Source organism: Clupea harengus, chromosome 13 (assembly GCF_900700415.2).
Source record: "Clupea harengus chromosome 13, Ch_v2.0.2, whole genome shotgun sequence".
Taxonomy (NCBI): Eukaryota; Metazoa; Chordata; class Actinopteri; order Clupeiformes; family Clupeidae; genus Clupea; species Clupea harengus.
The window spans coordinates 5,010,751-5,027,418 of NC_045164.1; the positions used below are offsets into that span (position 1 = coordinate 5,010,751).

At 44.6% G+C, this 16,668-nt stretch overlaps 1 protein-coding gene across 5 annotated transcripts in view; it reads right to left on the reverse strand.

The window, feature by feature from the left end:
- wdr27 (WD repeat domain 27) overlaps positions 1 to 16,668 on the reverse strand; it is a 69,622-nt gene that overhangs the window by 48,696 nt on the left and 4,258 nt on the right. For 4 of the 5 annotated variants that reach the window (XM_031579571.2, XM_031579568.1, XM_031579569.1 and 1 more), the window contains exons 11-21: positions 16,497 to 16,561; positions 15,660 to 15,793; positions 14,817 to 14,890; positions 11,824 to 11,914; positions 11,052 to 11,123; positions 10,822 to 10,931; positions 10,280 to 10,369; positions 7,740 to 7,861; positions 5,932 to 6,065; positions 4,032 to 4,129; positions 2,918 to 3,039 (exon numbers count right to left, since the gene is read on the reverse strand). In XM_031579571.2, the coding sequence (XP_031435431.1) occupies positions 2,918 to 3,039; positions 4,032 to 4,129; positions 5,932 to 6,065; positions 7,740 to 7,861; positions 10,280 to 10,369; positions 10,822 to 10,931; positions 11,052 to 11,123; positions 11,824 to 11,914; positions 14,817 to 14,890; positions 15,660 to 15,793; positions 16,497 to 16,561 (1,112 nt within the window). Of the gene's footprint in view, positions 1 to 1,929; positions 2,461 to 2,917; positions 3,040 to 4,031; positions 4,130 to 5,931; positions 6,066 to 7,739; positions 7,862 to 10,279; positions 10,370 to 10,821; positions 10,932 to 11,051; positions 11,124 to 11,823; positions 11,915 to 14,816; positions 14,891 to 15,659; positions 15,794 to 16,496; positions 16,562 to 16,668 lie in introns of those variants that run through there. The other variant, XM_031579572.2, reaches the window with a different exon arrangement.

Consider the following 16,668-nt stretch of genomic DNA (forward strand, 5'->3'; position numbering starts at 1 on the left):
TATTTACTAAATGGGGTTGTAATAAGGCTCTGCAGTGACTACATGTATGCAGTGGAGGTATGGTATTCATATTAAATCCTTTTAAATGTAACTATTTATGTGGATTGTCATCAATTGCATGACATAAAGGAAAGAGACTTCATTGTTGGCAAACAATGACTCAGCAAGTTAAGTACATTTCTAGCCGACTTGATGAAGCACTGAAGAAGCATTGTGGCACCCTTTCAGTGAGTGGACGGTACACTCCAGGCATCCCCAGGCACAGCTGGAGTGCAGTAGGAATTACGCAACACACGATATGATTCAGATCCTCAGCCACTAATTTGTCATGTCAGTCTTAATCTGGCTGCACATGGGATTTGTATCCAGACACTCCGCAAGATGAACGATGCCGGAGGGGACCGCTTGTCACGGCCGTCACGGAAACTTTCGCGTACGCGTCTGCCGCCGCCGCCGCCGCCGGCCGAGCGTCTTCACACCAGAGACGGATCCCACTCATGTCATGATCACCCCATAAACCCCACTCCGAAAAGAAGACACCGTTGCTTCACGTCTTACGTAACGTAATGCCTGCGCTGCTTTTTCCAGGTCTGTAGGTCTTCCAAGTGCTGGAGATGGGTTGATGGGCCTCTCTGCTCATCGTCTGCCCGACCATAATCCCCATTCTCCTCCCACTATTCTGGCGCTGCCTGGCACTCTAACACTGGGGGCTTGAGACTTAATCATTTGGTGTCAATGCCAGTATTTAACATTCTGAGCCATATCCACCCCTGCTCTCCAACTCTCTCCCCTCTGCGGTGAATCATAAGGAAAGTTTGTGCTCCTGGATTTGCTACCAAGAATCGTCTTTCCTGTTTATTATTAACCATCAGTGGTGCGGAGACAACTGCATGGGTATGATCGTTTCAATCTGGTTTGCAGATTTTGCGAGGCGGGCTAAAATGGTTCTTTGAATGGCTTGCGCTTCATTTGTGCTGATCTGTGTCTTTTAGCAGTCGTTAGTTAGAAGTTTCAGCCAAAACGCTCACAGTTCAAAAGTCCAGCCAAAAGACCACCACCAAAAGGAGGATAGTTGGACATGTGCCTATCAAACACTATCCTATAAAAACATGTTAGAGAAACACCACTGTGTGTCAACCAGAACTTTTGTATTGAAGGTAGAACCTGCAACCATTACATTTAATTGCTCCCGGCTGGTTTTTCACACACACACACACACACACACACACACACACACACACACACACACACACACACACACACACACACACACACACACACACAAACAACCATACTGACTCATAAAATGCCCCTGTACATCAGTCCTGCCAAACCACTTTGGAAGCACATACCCTTGAGAGATAAAGGGGAATCAGATTAAGTGAATGCAAAGAGTCTGTAGTCTGAGTTAGTGGAGCTTTCACTCATGGCCCCATCATGGTAAAAATGCATAAAAAACAAAGACAGCATAATCTGCTACTATAAAATCAGTCAGAGGCAGGTGGCAGGTCTATTTTAACATTCGATTAAATAAAATGTTATTTATAGAGCGCCAAAACAATAAAATTGTCTCAAGACGCTTTACAAAATGACATAAGTACAGTATGCTGTCTTATTTAGCAATCCAAAATATCTCCCCTTTGTGGTTTTTGAAACCCATCAATAGCATACAAAACAGAGAGACGGTTCAGATTTCTTCCTCTTCCCAAATAAAATAGTTTCCTCCTAGTCAAAATACTGACAGGCAGTTTTGAGTTTGCAGTTGATTTAGTCTGCTTTTAAGTATATGCTTTGAGATTCCTAAAAGAATATTTTTTTGGGGGGGGGTATTTCTCACTCATAAAAATGTAAAAATGTGTAAAAATGTCCATTGAACTGTACAGACAGATCAAAAAGATGACCCAAATCACACTTAACAAATGTCAATAAAAGTATTTGGTAGAATAATGGCTATTAACCCCATTAAGCTATTAACATCATCAATGAAAAGCATAAGGCATTTAAATAAGTTGCAAAACAGGCATAACGGCAAACAGAGCCTCACGCCATCCATTCTCTGTTACATAACCTCCCAGTCTGAAGAGTGTAACAACTCCCAACTAAATATCCTTACGACGTTTTATTTTTCCCAGGCTCATCTATTCATTCCCCGAACAAGAGTGAGTTAGCATGTAATCAATAACAACTTGTTTGATTGAGTCCCAAGGTCTGTTATTTTATTGATTCAAACTGATTTTAATCGTCAATTAAAAGCTGTAGAAAAAAACAACGAAACAAAAAAAACAACCTCAATGTGCTTTCCATCTTGTGGAGTTGGAGTGTGTTATGACGGGTGGTGTGAGTTGAGTTGCGGGATTTGATCTCAGAGGAGACCATGGACCACAGGCTTTTATGGACTTACGGCTTCATGGAATTTGAATCAACCATCTTCACCGTCCTGGACCCAACCCACATCGCAACCTGACATCACACATTCAGAACGCCCACAAAAAGGAACAAAATGTTTTAGTTTTTTCCCTTTCTTCTTCGGGCTTGTTTTGGATTTGCTTTTTTTTAGCTGCACACCTAGGCATTTTACAGGAACCTTATTTTCAGCACAGATGTACACTATACTGCATTTGTATACAAGGGTTAGGACAGCTATCAATATGCATATTTTTATTAAATGTCAGCTACGATAAGATTTCCTTAAATGCGGACATGCTGACTAGCTGGAAAAGGCTATAACTATTTCATGACTCCATACTGTGATGCTCATCAAATTCATGGGGTAACTGGCATCATCATTCCTAGATGATGCCAGTCTAGTTGACACTGAAATGCGTCTGGCCCTGTACAAGATCAAATCTAGCGCAGGCTGACTAAGAATAAGAAGGCCTTAATTAAACAAAATGTGAAGACCCTGGACTTGTGCTACCTTGTTCTGTGTGATGTGATGGGCCGCTCTGCTGTGGCTCTCTGGGATCTCCATGGCAACGCTACCCACGTTCAGATCAAACACCTGGATTGATCGGTCAGCGCCACATGACAGTACGATGTCTAAGAGTGCAGTCAAGGAGACATTAAAGCTTTATCAATATAGTACTTGTAGACCTCACAGCGTCTTAGGGGGACATAACTGTGAATAAAAAAGGAACAATGAAAATATTTGTATCCGAGTCAGAGTCGTGACATTTTCAGTCATTCATAGCAAGTCCAACTCTCAATCCCTGGAGCATGAACAAGAATACCATAATAACACAATCTGGAACATTTTACACATGATTTGATATCTTTTTCCACAAGACGTGTCGCCAAGCACAACATCAGTGCATTACCTAAAGCATAGGCATAAACTGTGTGGAACACAGGGCAGCTTTTGTGGTTCAGTGGATTTATGACTGAATAAATGTATTGTAAACCTTTTAATAGGGAGTGAACTGGAGACATTTCTGAAAATGACAGTGATACAGATGTTTTTTTTTCTTTCTTTTTTTTTAATGGTGGAGATCAGTTGTTCCACCCTTGGGACTACACGTGAGATCCGTATTAAGCCAGGCTGTCTGAGGATGTCATTAAAAGGCACACCGCTGAGCTTCTAGATATGCTGAGCTAAAGCTATTCTTCCATGCATCCATTAGATTGTCTCTGGAGGTTTACCTAAGGGCTAGTTTTAAAAACGTGCACTATGAGGGTTTTGTCTGAAGGCGATTCCTTAATACTGCAAACACGAGTGAGATGTGATTTCTCCTGGCTTTTCGTGTGCGGTGATTTACCACACTGACTCCACAGTCGTCCTCCCTTTGTGACACTACACCTAAGAAATAGTTTGAATAGCCCAGATTTGCAATAAAGCAGCTTTTCCCAGCTCTCATTGGGACCCCCTGTGTAAAAACAATTTGGGTCTCTCCCAGCTCACACCTGCCTCCACTAATCCCCACAGGTGCTCAGAGAGGTATAAAAAAAAAAACATGGCTTTGTAAGGGTCCCTTGGAAGTGTGCTGAGATACACTGTGTTAAGGGGAAATCAGTAACATGATCGAAAAGGATACAGGAGAAAAAGTCGTTGATGGCTGACATGGCGGTGATGTCAGTTCCTGACTTTGTGCTGAAACGTCTAACCAGTCTGGAGAAGCTCTTCTGCTCATACCTTCAGGAGGGAGAAAGAAGCAGGGAGAGGGGGGGGGGGGGGGCACATGTGTTAGTCACATGTCACCACAAAGTCTTCCAAACCAGACAGTTAACAGTGGAAAGGCAATGCATGTGATGAGTAGTGGCCAGCAGTGAAGCATCATGTGTGTCTAATCTACATTTAGAACTCTCACTCTAGTACCTGACATACCCCTTCGCCTTGATTGGTTACTTTTAAGTCCTCTTCCATGCCTGGCCTCGAACGTTACCCATCAGCTTAGGAGAAAGAGAGGGTGTCTAAGACGGGTGTGGAAACTGAATGTAAGAGGGCTTCCAGCTTTCAGCACTTGTGTTGGTGACACTGAACAAGCTCCGAAGGCTTATGGTACACGACCACGCTTGCCTGGGTGGTGTTACATGTCAGCACAGGGCTTGTGGTCGGGGGGTGACTGGAGACAGACAGCCATCATAGAACGGTAGCCCAGAAAAACGCGGCCCCACGGCAAGTCTAACAACAAAGAGGCAATTCTGGCTGAATTGGCTGATAAAAAAACTGGAGGGAGATGCCCATATGTGTGGGTTACGACGGAGTTAACTGCTGTGGCTTGAGGCGTGAAACTCTGGCGCTTAGCGGGTTTTTTTGGTGGCAGGCCTGATGGAATCCTGCAGGCCCCGTGCCAGACAGGGAGTCACACTGCTGGCACCAAACACAAGCCCACATGACCACTGACTCCAACTTCACCGTGAGCGGAGACTAAGAAAGAGAGAGAGAGACAGAGAGACCAAAACACGTGTGCCCTTGCATCTCTCTTCAGGGTCTGTGTGTATGTATTCCAAGCTACATCTGCAATTCCAGCTATCTTCTGTCGTTTTCGCAGATACATTTATCCTTTGTGACTTTTAGAGTGCAGCAGACGAATACATTTTACTGGGACTTGTTCATGTCGGGAACTGAACCCGCGACCTCTGCGAGGCTAGAGCCATTTACATTTACATTACCGTCACAGCTGGAGGGGTTGAGCCAATGCGAGTCTAGGGCTGACCCTCTGGAGCCCTCCAGTCAGTCCATCCAGAACAGTAATTTGTACATTTGCAGTTGACTACGCCGAGCACTTGAATGACATGGAGAAAGATCGTTGACGTGTTTGTGTTTGGTTGTTTCGGTTGGCTGAGTTTGTCGGCCAAGTTTTTTTCAGGCTCAGCAATAGCAGTCAAAACCATTTATCAGTGTCTGAATTTTTAACCGAAGCAGACACTTTTGAAGATGACTACTTTCCAAAAGTGAGGTACTTCCCCATGGTGGTCTTTTTTAATCCTCTAAGCGCTTCACACCAGGAACAGACTGAACTTGTCTGAGTCTTCCTAAACAGGAAATGTGAACAAATGCCTGTCTTTTTGGTATGCCACTCCCATCTAGTTTTTCACGCTTAATGTTTATATCCAAGACACTTCCCAAGTAACAGACCACCTCTAACTTCCAGTAAAAAGTTAAACAATGCCTTCTTTAACCCTGGATGTGCTCCAAATTGTCCTTTGAATGTATATATCTCAATTAATGTGTCTATGTTTACAATGTGTCTATGAGTACACTATCTCTAAAAATAGATCATTTGAAGTAATGTCATGGTATGTACACAGTATGTGTTTGTGATGGTATTTTACACAGAGGAAACAGTGTGGGGGTCATTTACTAAATATAACTAGTGTGAGTTGAAAACATCAGCTTGGTCTTCCAGGAAAAGTGTGTGGGAAAGAGATTCTAGGATTCAGAGGGGCCCTGGTGTCAAGAGAGTGAGGTGAGTGGACTGCTCTCGTTCATACCTCTTGAGGTCATCCCGACTGGTGTCTAGGTGGGAGAGGAAGAGGTGCACGGAGGAGCCGGAGGCCAGCAGCAGAAACTTGTCCAGGTAGTAAAACTGAGCGCTTCGGACTGGTGCGGAAAACCGGTCACTTCCCTAAGGAGAGACGTGCCAAAGATGTAACAGAGGACAGCAATCCGTTTACTTCCACCCTGCATGTCTGATTTCCACACACCCTGGGCCATTGCTCGATTCCCTTTCATTCAGGGACCATAAGGGTAACCACTTCTAAAAACTGAGTATTACACAACTTGAAAGAAAAGAAAAAAGAAGGTATACATAACAAGGCTCTCAAAGACAACAATTTAATACCACTTCATGTACATTTAATGAGGCTTTGCCTTTGTTTGATGCCCCAATTTTTCAGATGTGGGGTTTTGTTCAACTGGAGTGCCCCTCCTCTCTGAAACTGGCTCAGGCAGAGTGTGCCGAGGACCTAAAGACTGCAGGAATTTTCCCTTTTTTCCATGTGGAAAAAAGTACTCATGAAAGAGAATCCTCCAGACTGGATGGGAGAGAAGTGGTGCCCTCATCAGCGCGTGGCCTGTTTTGTAACAGTAATGTGTTTCTCTTTATGAGGGAGTGAGAATGAGGGAGACAGAGAAAGAGGCAGCAGAGGGAATAGAGAGAAAGAAAGAAAGAAAGAAAGAGAGGGATAGAGAGAGAGAGAAAGTGACAGAGAGAGGGAAAAAAGGCTAAATCCTCACAATGCTAGAAACAGAAAGGGTGATCAAAGGCCATTGTGCCTCATTGACCAACTATCCAATACTGTGTGGTGATTTCTACTTAAAAACAGGAAGTCTACAAAAGGGTTGAGGGGTTTTAGGGATGTTGGGCCACATCATGAAGCAGAGCCAAACACAAAGAGTTACAGGCTCCACCATACTTGTGTGCTCACTGGAATTCTCTTTTTCCATACTTCTGTAAAAAAACAATGTGCCGTCTCCCTCAGACTCCGCCCCCTGTTTATATTCATGAAATGATTTATTTTCTTGCTGCCAAGACATTTAAATCACTTTGATGTAACAAAAATATCAAGAGACGTATGCCACAGCCAAGAGTCACATGGCTAGAATCTCCATGACCTGTGCAGAGATAACTATAGCATCTGAGGTCAAAAAAACATCTTGGCGGCAGTTGAGACACAAAGGCATAAACTAATTGCCCTGGGACTTCTGGGAAAGTGTGCAGTCCAGCGAGGACGTTTCAGAGAGGGGTCTGCACGTGCTCAGGGGTGCTGGCGAAGTGCTCAGATGAGCCGGGCTTGGACGAGAGGCCAGTGCAGATGTTTCTATGTGACACTGTCAGGATGTGCAGCCAAGACACCCCCCTCCACACACACACACCCCCACACACACACACACACACACACACACACACACACACACCCCGGCCTTCAGCCCTTTGCTCACTTCTTCCAAAAAGCTTTCCTCAGACCGGAGCCGGGGAAGAAAAAAAAAAAACCCTGATTGGCGCAATATTAATAGCTTCCATATCAGGGCGGGTTAGACTTGTCAGACAAACACAAAACGTTACATTGGATTCCAGAATTAACATGAAACACGAAAGAACGGGATCACGGCCATGCTTTTGAGGGACTCGTGTGATTCCCATAAGAAACGTTTGTGACTTCTGACATCCATTGACATTTTTTTTTAAAAGCAATGCAGTTGAAGAGAACAGGAATGAAATTGACTTTGATGAAGTCACACAGGAAACAATGCTTGTCCAGGGGCAGGCCGTGGGCCAGTCCTGCTTTGGAAGCGTTACCATGGTAAGGGTGGGCTCTCTGCTTCCAGCAGCCCATATGCGAACGCTCTGATCCTCTGATGCACTCAGGATCCAGCCACAGCTGTGACTGCAGCACACACTGCTCAGTGCCTTACTGTGACCTGCAGAAGGCAAACAAACCAAAAGAAAGCAAACATGTGAGGAACAGCACACATTTCGCCCACCAAAATGAACTCCATTAGATTTATTTTGTTTGGCTTAATGGTTTTATAATGTTCATCAAATCCTCAAGCCATAGGGTAAACTAGTCAGAGTAAATGTCACAATCAGCCTGGCCACAGCCACAGGAAGTCAACAGGAGACACGGGCCTTCACCTCATACAAGCTGCCAGGCGAGCAGTCTTCTCACCTCTGCTGCCCCCTAGTGGAGCTGCTGGCGCACAAAGGCCCATCCTCTCCAACCAAGAAGAGTATTAAAAGGAGTCTTCAGACTAAACTTCCCCCTAAAACATCCTTGACCCTTGTTTTTCCCGAAGCATTTCTAGCGCAGGATTGCCGGTAATAACCAGGAACAGGAACACTGTGCCATCCGTTTGCCTTTAGATCAGGGAGTGAGAAAGAAAGGTAGGATTCTGTGGTCCCCTTCCAGACAGCTCCTTAAATCAGAGAATTTCCCCTCCAGAAGAATGCTCTTAGCCATTATGGCCTGGACACATAAAGGAGAAAGAGGAGAATCAATCTCTCTCTCTCTCTCTCTCTCTCTCTCTCTCTCTCTCTCTCTCTCTCTCTCTCTCTCTCTCTCTCTGGCTGTGTGGGGTAAGGGGTGCACTAAGACCTTTGGTTTCGAAGCGTTTAAGATTTTATCTGTGCAGGAATGCGCAGGAGGGCCGACCACATTGGCGGAGAACTTGCGCAGTAAATCCAAAACGTGCAACTGGTTCTCCGGTCTCCCCTTTCCTCTCCTCTTGATACCTCCCATGACTAATACAGGAGCGACGGGAAGGCATGCATCAGGCCGGCTTTGAAAATGAGACTGACCTGGCTGAGACGGAGAGAGACGGAGAGAGAAACAGCCCTGGCAGGGTGCTGTAGAGGAAAACCGGAATTGTTCAGTTGCGGTGCCGGCATGAGTGACTTGTGATAGCGGGATTAAGCCAACAACAATACAATGCCTGTGATCGTGTGTTCACACATCTGCAGTAAAAACCACAACCAAATGCCACTGGCAGAAGTGCCGTATTTCAACATACACATTCATACCCACGGTGAGCGCTGAATAAAGCCATTCCTCTCATCTTCTCTGTTTCCCTCTCTGGCTGTCTGCGCCTCCTCGCCCCGTCTCCTCCAACGCTGGCACTATCTAATAACATACGTTGAGCAGCGCACGCCAGCTGGAACAGCAGCTCTTTATTCAGCTGCCTTAGCAGCTTTTCAACTCTCCTAGACCACCTGACACAAAAAACCCCAACCCATCTTTTCAGCGTTATTATCCATGAATATTAATGACTACTTCTCTGCAACAGTAAAATTATTTTTCCGTAAACTTCTTCCAACACTAGTGGTTTGAAACAAAACAAAAAAACAAAACAACCGGTGGCATAGGCAGAACAAACATGCCCTGAAGTTGCTTTTTTACTTAATGTAGTCCTGGCAGACCATGTTGAAGCGCAGCTAAAAATTTGTTTCCAGTTCCTGCCATGATAAATATAACAAAAGGCTGTAAATACAAATTCCTGAAATATAAACATGCATGAGTGACCTCCCTGAGATAAATGGCTTATACTCTGTAAAAATAAAAGTGATGGAAAACACACACACACACACACACACACACACACACACACACACACACACACACACACACACACACACACACACACACACACACACACACACACACACACACACACACACACACACAACAAAATACAACAAACAACAACAAAATACACAGTGTGTACAGAGTGAAATGTTTTCATTCAAATAAAAGCATCTTGACCAATTTTAAACTTTGAAGACACCTCAAAATCAACTTTCAAGTCAACTTTGAAGACTAGTTTGGGAGGTGCACTTTCAAGGTAAGGTATTACTCTCATTCAAGGTCATAAAAACAGCAGCACAAAAATGTAAAAAAAAAAAAAAAACTGATATTTGATGATCTAAATTTTGCCACCAAACCATTAATCTAAGGTAGTAAAGCCATCATTCATGGTTGTAAAACTGGGATGAGGTAAATATGAAATACGCTTTTGACCCTGCTGAGCCTGAATCTGTGCGTATTTGGTTCAGTAGGGCACAGTGGGGGAGCACAAAAACAAACGGACATTCCTCCGCAACTGCCTGGATTCTCTTCAGGGCTGATCGATGATTGACAACAGGGCACGGGTGCGCTGGTGTGCAGTGGTTCAATAAATAACTACATGGATGGAGCTGCTCTGTGCTTCCCTGGCCCTTTTCCTCAGGAAACCCACGCAGGGGAAGAAAAAAAATTGGAGACCTAACAGAAAAACATACAAAGCAGCACCAAAATAAACACGAGGCTAGGATTTTTTTTTTTAAATCAGGAAGTCCACCAATACCTGTGTAGACAGAGGGGTTGCCAGTGAGGGAGGACTTATACAATAACACTGATGTGTCTCCAAGACCACACAGGATCTGCTTTCCATCTCCTGAGGGGGGAAGAAAGGGACAGAATGAGAGAGAGGGAGGTGGGGAGAGGAGAGGGAGAAAGAGTGAGAGAAAAAGGTGAATAAAAATGATCATCGGGTTCAGCAACTTAACCACTTCTGGGTCAATTACTAATAACACACCTGAAGCGTGGATAATAGCATGAGAAATATCACAGTCTGGGGTTAATGTCTGCAAACATGGCCCTATAAAACTCCCGAAACCATTTTATCACCCTGGAACTGGGCCCCAAACATCTGCGATGCTGGTTTGGGCTTTAAGTGGGAGAAGACAGTGGGCTTGCCAAGCCCAGTGTGGCAGGCAACCCATTTCGTTTTTCCTTAGGTTGCAAACCATTTCTTTTATTTGTCTGACCTAAATGGAGACGCAAGGCTGGAAGTGGTTAGTCAGGTGCGGTCAATTTAGCGTATGTGTGTGTGTTTATCACACTTACCTGAGTACTGTAGACAAAAGACTGGCGTGTGTGTTGGAGAAGCGCTCAGAAGAGCGTGCTGAACGGTGGGAGCAGCGAGGCCTGATGGGTACTCACTGAGGAGACCCTCACTTATGTGGGAACATTCACATATGAAGAAAGAAAGCAGACATGTTTCAAAGCCTACAAAAATATTTACTGAAATGATTTGTAGCAGTGAGTCTTTTTGTGGCACTGACAAGACTGCTCACATCTTTTTGCTCTTCTTAGTAGGCCTCTGGGCTTTCTTCTGAATGTTGGTTTTGGGCGTGAACATTTTTCTCCTGTAAAGCAAAACATTGACTTCTATCTTGCACACAGTTACTGTAGCAATAGAACAAAGTGATGATGTGATAATTCTTAGACGTGCCATAGACAGACATTACAACTGCCATACGAAGAACTTTGAACTGCCATACAAAGTGAGGTGCAAAAAATACAGATAAATATGATTTATAAAACACTAATGAATAATTAAAACAATATGTCCAGGATATGAACAGTGTAACTTATTACTTAGACAAAAGTACATAATTACATAATACTTGATACAGTCTTTACATAAGGATTTTATGTACATTTCTACATATGCTTTAGAGCACACAGAATATTGCAGAACAAACTGTAAAATCAGAGGACAAAAGTTTCTAGAACATGTGAGGTGACCTCAACATCCATGACCAATAATCTCCATGTGCCATTTACTTGTCATGAACAGATCAAACTTGTTCTGATTCCACCACTACACAGTGGGAGAAATTAAACTTGCATATAAAAGGTTTCACCTTTAGAAAGTTTGTTTTCAAGACTATCTGTACTGTGCTTACTGTTGTGTAAGGCACAAATTTCTTCTTAAATCAACAGATGACTTCAGATTTCATAAATTAGAGTAACATCGTGATCCAGTGAGACAGAGTTTCCGTCTCTTCTATTCCTCTTTCCAGTAACCAAATGCTCTTAGACTGATAAAAATCTGTTACTCACTGAGAGCCCACTGCATAGCCAGATGATTTCACCTGTGCGTGAAACACAACCGATTGGTCCTTAACTCCACCTGGCTTGCCTGGGCCTGGGCCTGAGAGAGGTGGTGGGGGGAGGGGGGAGGGAGGGAGAGAGAGAGAGGGATAGAGAGAGAGAAAGTGACAGAGAGAGAGGGAAAAAAGGCTAAATCCTCACAATGCTAGAAACAGAAAGGGTGATTAAAGGCCATTGTGCCTCATTGACCAACTATCCAATACTGTGTGGTGATTTCTACTTAAAAACAGGAAGTCTACAAAAGGGTTGAGGGGTTTTAGGGATGTTGGGCCACATCATGAAGCAGAGCCAAACACAAAGACTTTGAGAGAGAGAGAGAGAGAGTGTGTGTGAGTGAGTGAGTGAGAAAAATATCCTCACAAAAGAGAATTAACTTATTGTAATGAAGCAAAAACATTGGATTGCCGTGTGATTAAAACAGTAATAGTTTGGATAAAAGCGTCTGCTAAATGACTAAATGTAATTGTTGAAAGGAACAGTGGATTTAATAAGCTGAATGGCCGCTGTGCTGTGTGTTGCTCATCATGCGCTCAAGTGTTCGGTCTCGCATGGGAAGGACAATGACTGATTGACTGCTTCCTGCATTAAGGCCTACACTCTGCAAAATGAATCACTTTTTCCAAGTCATTATTTTATTATGTTGAAAACTCTTCAGTTGGCCATAGGAGAACACATGCTAAAGATCTTGTTTGCTGGAATGAAAACCAAAGGTGTGACAATCTCTCATTACCAATAACTGCATTTATGGATCCCTTTATTGATAATCGCCAATTCAGCTAAACAACGGCACATTCTCTTAATAGCTAGTTACCAGCTTGATGGACAAACTGAATTTCTCTAATAAAACATAAATACATAGCTGAGATTTATTCCCCCCTCCTTTAAAAGCAGTAATCCTCTCCCAGCGTGGCCTGATTTAAACCTCAGGCGTTCCGCTCAGCCCGAGGGCTGAAACCAAGCCCCTGACAACAGCAGGTATGCAGCCCAGGATGGCTCCAAGTTATGGGCTGGTCGCGTCCCAAGAATAATTAGTGAATTCAACTGAAGCCGCAGGGAATGCGTAACAGTAGCAGGGCCAGCGGCATGGGATGCTGTCTGAGCCATTAAGGCTGCCTCCCTGTTTTTTTCTTCTTTATTTCCCCTGCAGCGGTGCCTGGTGTTGACCTGAGGAGAAAGTGGGACACAGCTGGTGAACTGGGCGTGCCAAGCGCTGAGGACTGAGGGGCTGTAGCGGGTGAAGGAGGGATGGAAGGAGAGAAAGGAGCCTCGGTGTGTTGATCGCTGAAGCAATCGGACAGTTTTCCCTGACGAGAGGAAATTAAAATGGGATGCTGGCGACCGGGCGACCGGGCACCCGGTACGGACGCAGGTGTGGGGACGAGGACAAAGAGAGAGAGAGAAAGGAGAGAGGAGAAGTGAGCGGGGCAACATCTGCATGCCACCTTCACCGGATTTCACCAAACCAAATATTCTCCACAACAAGACACTGTTTCATAGTTACTATTGGAGGACGAGACGGAAAATCACGACAGGAAATAAATTAAACCGTGTGTCTGAAAAAGATGAATCTCCTCATTTGAACACTGAGCAACTACTACAGCTTAAGGCAACCACTTTGTCTAGCATGAAAAACGGGGCAGCATCTGGCCTTGTGCTGTGCCGTGCCGTGCGCTGTGCTGTGCTGCGCTGCGCTGTGCTGTGTAGTTTTTGAAAGAAATGAGGAGAACTGTGACCCTACATTGTAATTCTGTGGTTTGTGGTGCTGTGGCCACAGGGTCACATTTACTATGAAGGCATAGTTATGACACAGATGCTCTCCAGGGAAAAAGTATGGAGCGCTCCAAAATCAGAGGGAAACTATTTCATAAACAGAGGGCATCCACCATACTTTCATATTATACATTAGATTTCAACTTATTAAAAGTGATCCTTCTGTTGTTCAACAACATACTTAAAGTCCCCTCCAAACACTCCACCATTCTGCTTAATTAAACTGATTGCTTCTGGCTTCTTCATCTACAGACTGCGAAACGAACGGAAATCATCATGACATAAATGAGTCACAAGAAGCAAGCAAAACCGAGAAAGTAAAAGGCATTCAAGCAAGTTTGCTAATTTATACCCTGACGAGTTTTGCAAACGAGCATGTGGCCTGGATGCCAGCGCAGGCGGAGAAGATGTGGGAGGAGATGTGGGAGGAGGCTGAGAGGTGGAGGAGTGTAAATATTTGTGGTTTTCTGGCCTTGCGTTAAAGTCACGCACCAACTCCTAACTCATCCCTCCTCCACACACTCACACAAACAAGGCGGCCCGTCCAAATCTCCTCTCCACTTCTCCTCGCCTGATCTCGAAACAGCACATTTCTCAACTCTGTGTGTAATCACCGTGCGTAAACCACTGTCTGAGCTACTGTCTCCAGCAGAGCTGGCTCCGGAGCTGCCAAAAGCTAATGAGACTCACACACACACACACACACACACACACACACACACACACACACACACACACACACACACACACACACACACGCGCATCTCAGGCCCCAGAACAGGCCGTCTCGACCTTAAAGAGCTGCAAAACCTCCATAACAAAACATTGTGCTCTAGACTGGGGAGAAAAGCAAGGATGAAAAATGACTGGGTAGACACAAAGATGACGTGTGTTGCTGTGTGCAGACTGTTCAATGCGTTTACAGAATAATGGCAGGGAGTCTGTTAATAGGTCCTAAGAAAATCAGGCGATGGCAGACATCAACAAAGTATAAATCTAAGATAATACATGAGTGGAAAAGACTTCCATTCAAACATGACCACTAAAATGGTAATACTTTCCAACACGCTGGCTTTTTAAAAAGCCTTTTTTGTGTGCGTACGTGTGTGGGGTATGGGGGTTTCATTGAGGCTTCCAGTCCTTTAAAAAAACATGGTGTTGGCGACACATACCTGTTTTCTTGGGGGGTTTGGGGTCTCTTCTTGTAAGCTCAGCGTTCAGAGGGGAAGTGGGCATCGGTGGGGAGCTGAAAGGGGTAGTGGGGTGGAAGTGTGTGTGTGTGTGTGTGGGGGGGGGGGGTAAAGAAAAGTTCCATTACTGGAAACAACTGAGCTCTGCATTTTCCAAGCTTCGTGTGGTTCCAGCTGCGCGACATCCACTGTTTCAGCTCCGAGATGCGGCTGAGTCATCCAAAAAAACTGTTGGCCTAATGTAAGCTTCTGTCGAAACAATGAAAACAGCGCGCTAGGGGGGCTGAGGACACCAAACGCTTCATGCCAGGCACAGCCATAAAGCACCCTCACATGCCCCTTGTGTGCTCTGAGTCAGCTGGGAGGCAGTGAAGCCTTAGTGAAAGGGGCGAATTGTGAGGCAAAGGGAAAGACTTTCATTGTGTCTGGTCTAATGAGTACAGTCAACATCCCCAATTACCACAAATAAACTGTGCCCAAAGAAGTTAGGCACTTAACACAATTGCACATCATGAGGCCTCAGAGGAGGGAAAAAAGTGCCTGACTGTGGCACGGCTTTGGAGCACAACAGAATATGTTGTGCAGCATTTCTGACACATCTGAACATACTGTTTGCATTTCCATTCATTCATCCCTTCATTCACTCATCTGGTCTTTTAGTAGACCTTTGTCTATCCACAGAAAACTGCAGAACTGTGAATGCATAACTTGTAAGTTAAAGGCTCTTGTGCTACCTAGGAACTAGACACTTAAGTATGTGAATCTGGATGCAGCCTGCGAACACACCAAGTTCAGTCACAGGAGAGAGCAGACAGAGGAGATCACCTGGGCACCACTGACAGCTCCTGCCCAGGGAGGGCCTTTTCAAGCTGGGAGCAGAGACGGTCCAGCTGCCCTGGAAGCCTGATGTCCCACAATGCCATTCGGGGCTGAAACATAGAAGTCACTGCGCAATGTATCTACAGGAGGGAGAAAGTGGGGAGAGAGAGAGGATGAGTTCATGTGTGTGTGTGTGTGTGTGTGTGTGTGTGTGTGTGTGTGTGTGTGTGTGTGTGTGTGTGTGTGTGTGAGTGTGTGTGTGTGTGTGAGTGTGAGTGTGTGTGTGTGTGTGTGTGTGAGTGTGTGTGTGCGTGTGTGTGTGTGTGTGTGTTGAGGGGGGCAGGAGGAGCCTCCATAATGTGCTGCCATGCTTCATGACCTCTCAGAGTGAGCAGGACAACCTACTTTTCCCACAGGAGGCAAACCACAGCCAGATCCAGTAAATCCTTTACGTCTCAAATAATCGTGGCAGTACAAAACCATAAACTACTAATTGCAGAGTTATAAAAATACCATAGGTTCTATAGATGTGAACCCCAGAACAGTTATCAGGATTAACTGCATGGAACGATAACAAATATGTAAAATTTCACGTACACATTTGATTCACAGGATGTTTTACAAGGAGTAAGGTTTCAGCAATAAAAAAACACAATGAAAGCATGGGAAATGAGTAACATAGAGAGCTTGAGTGATGGAAAATATACAGTAATAGGTCTTAGCAGACAGAGGGGGTCAGGCCATATACACGAAAGGAGGAAACCCATGCGATTAATGTCATATATTTCAGCAATGGGTACCACTCCAGCTCAAGAGGGAAGCACCCTGAAGGAAATAACTTACGTCACAGTCTGTTTTTTGGGTGACTGACAACGATCCGGCCAGGGTGATGCTAAGGTCAGGATAATCTTAAAGAAAAGAGGCAACACTGATAAGTCATCTTTAAAGTCAAACCAACAGATGTCCCATTATATGATAATCTTAATATGTCAAAAGTTCGTCAGCCTTTTGTTGT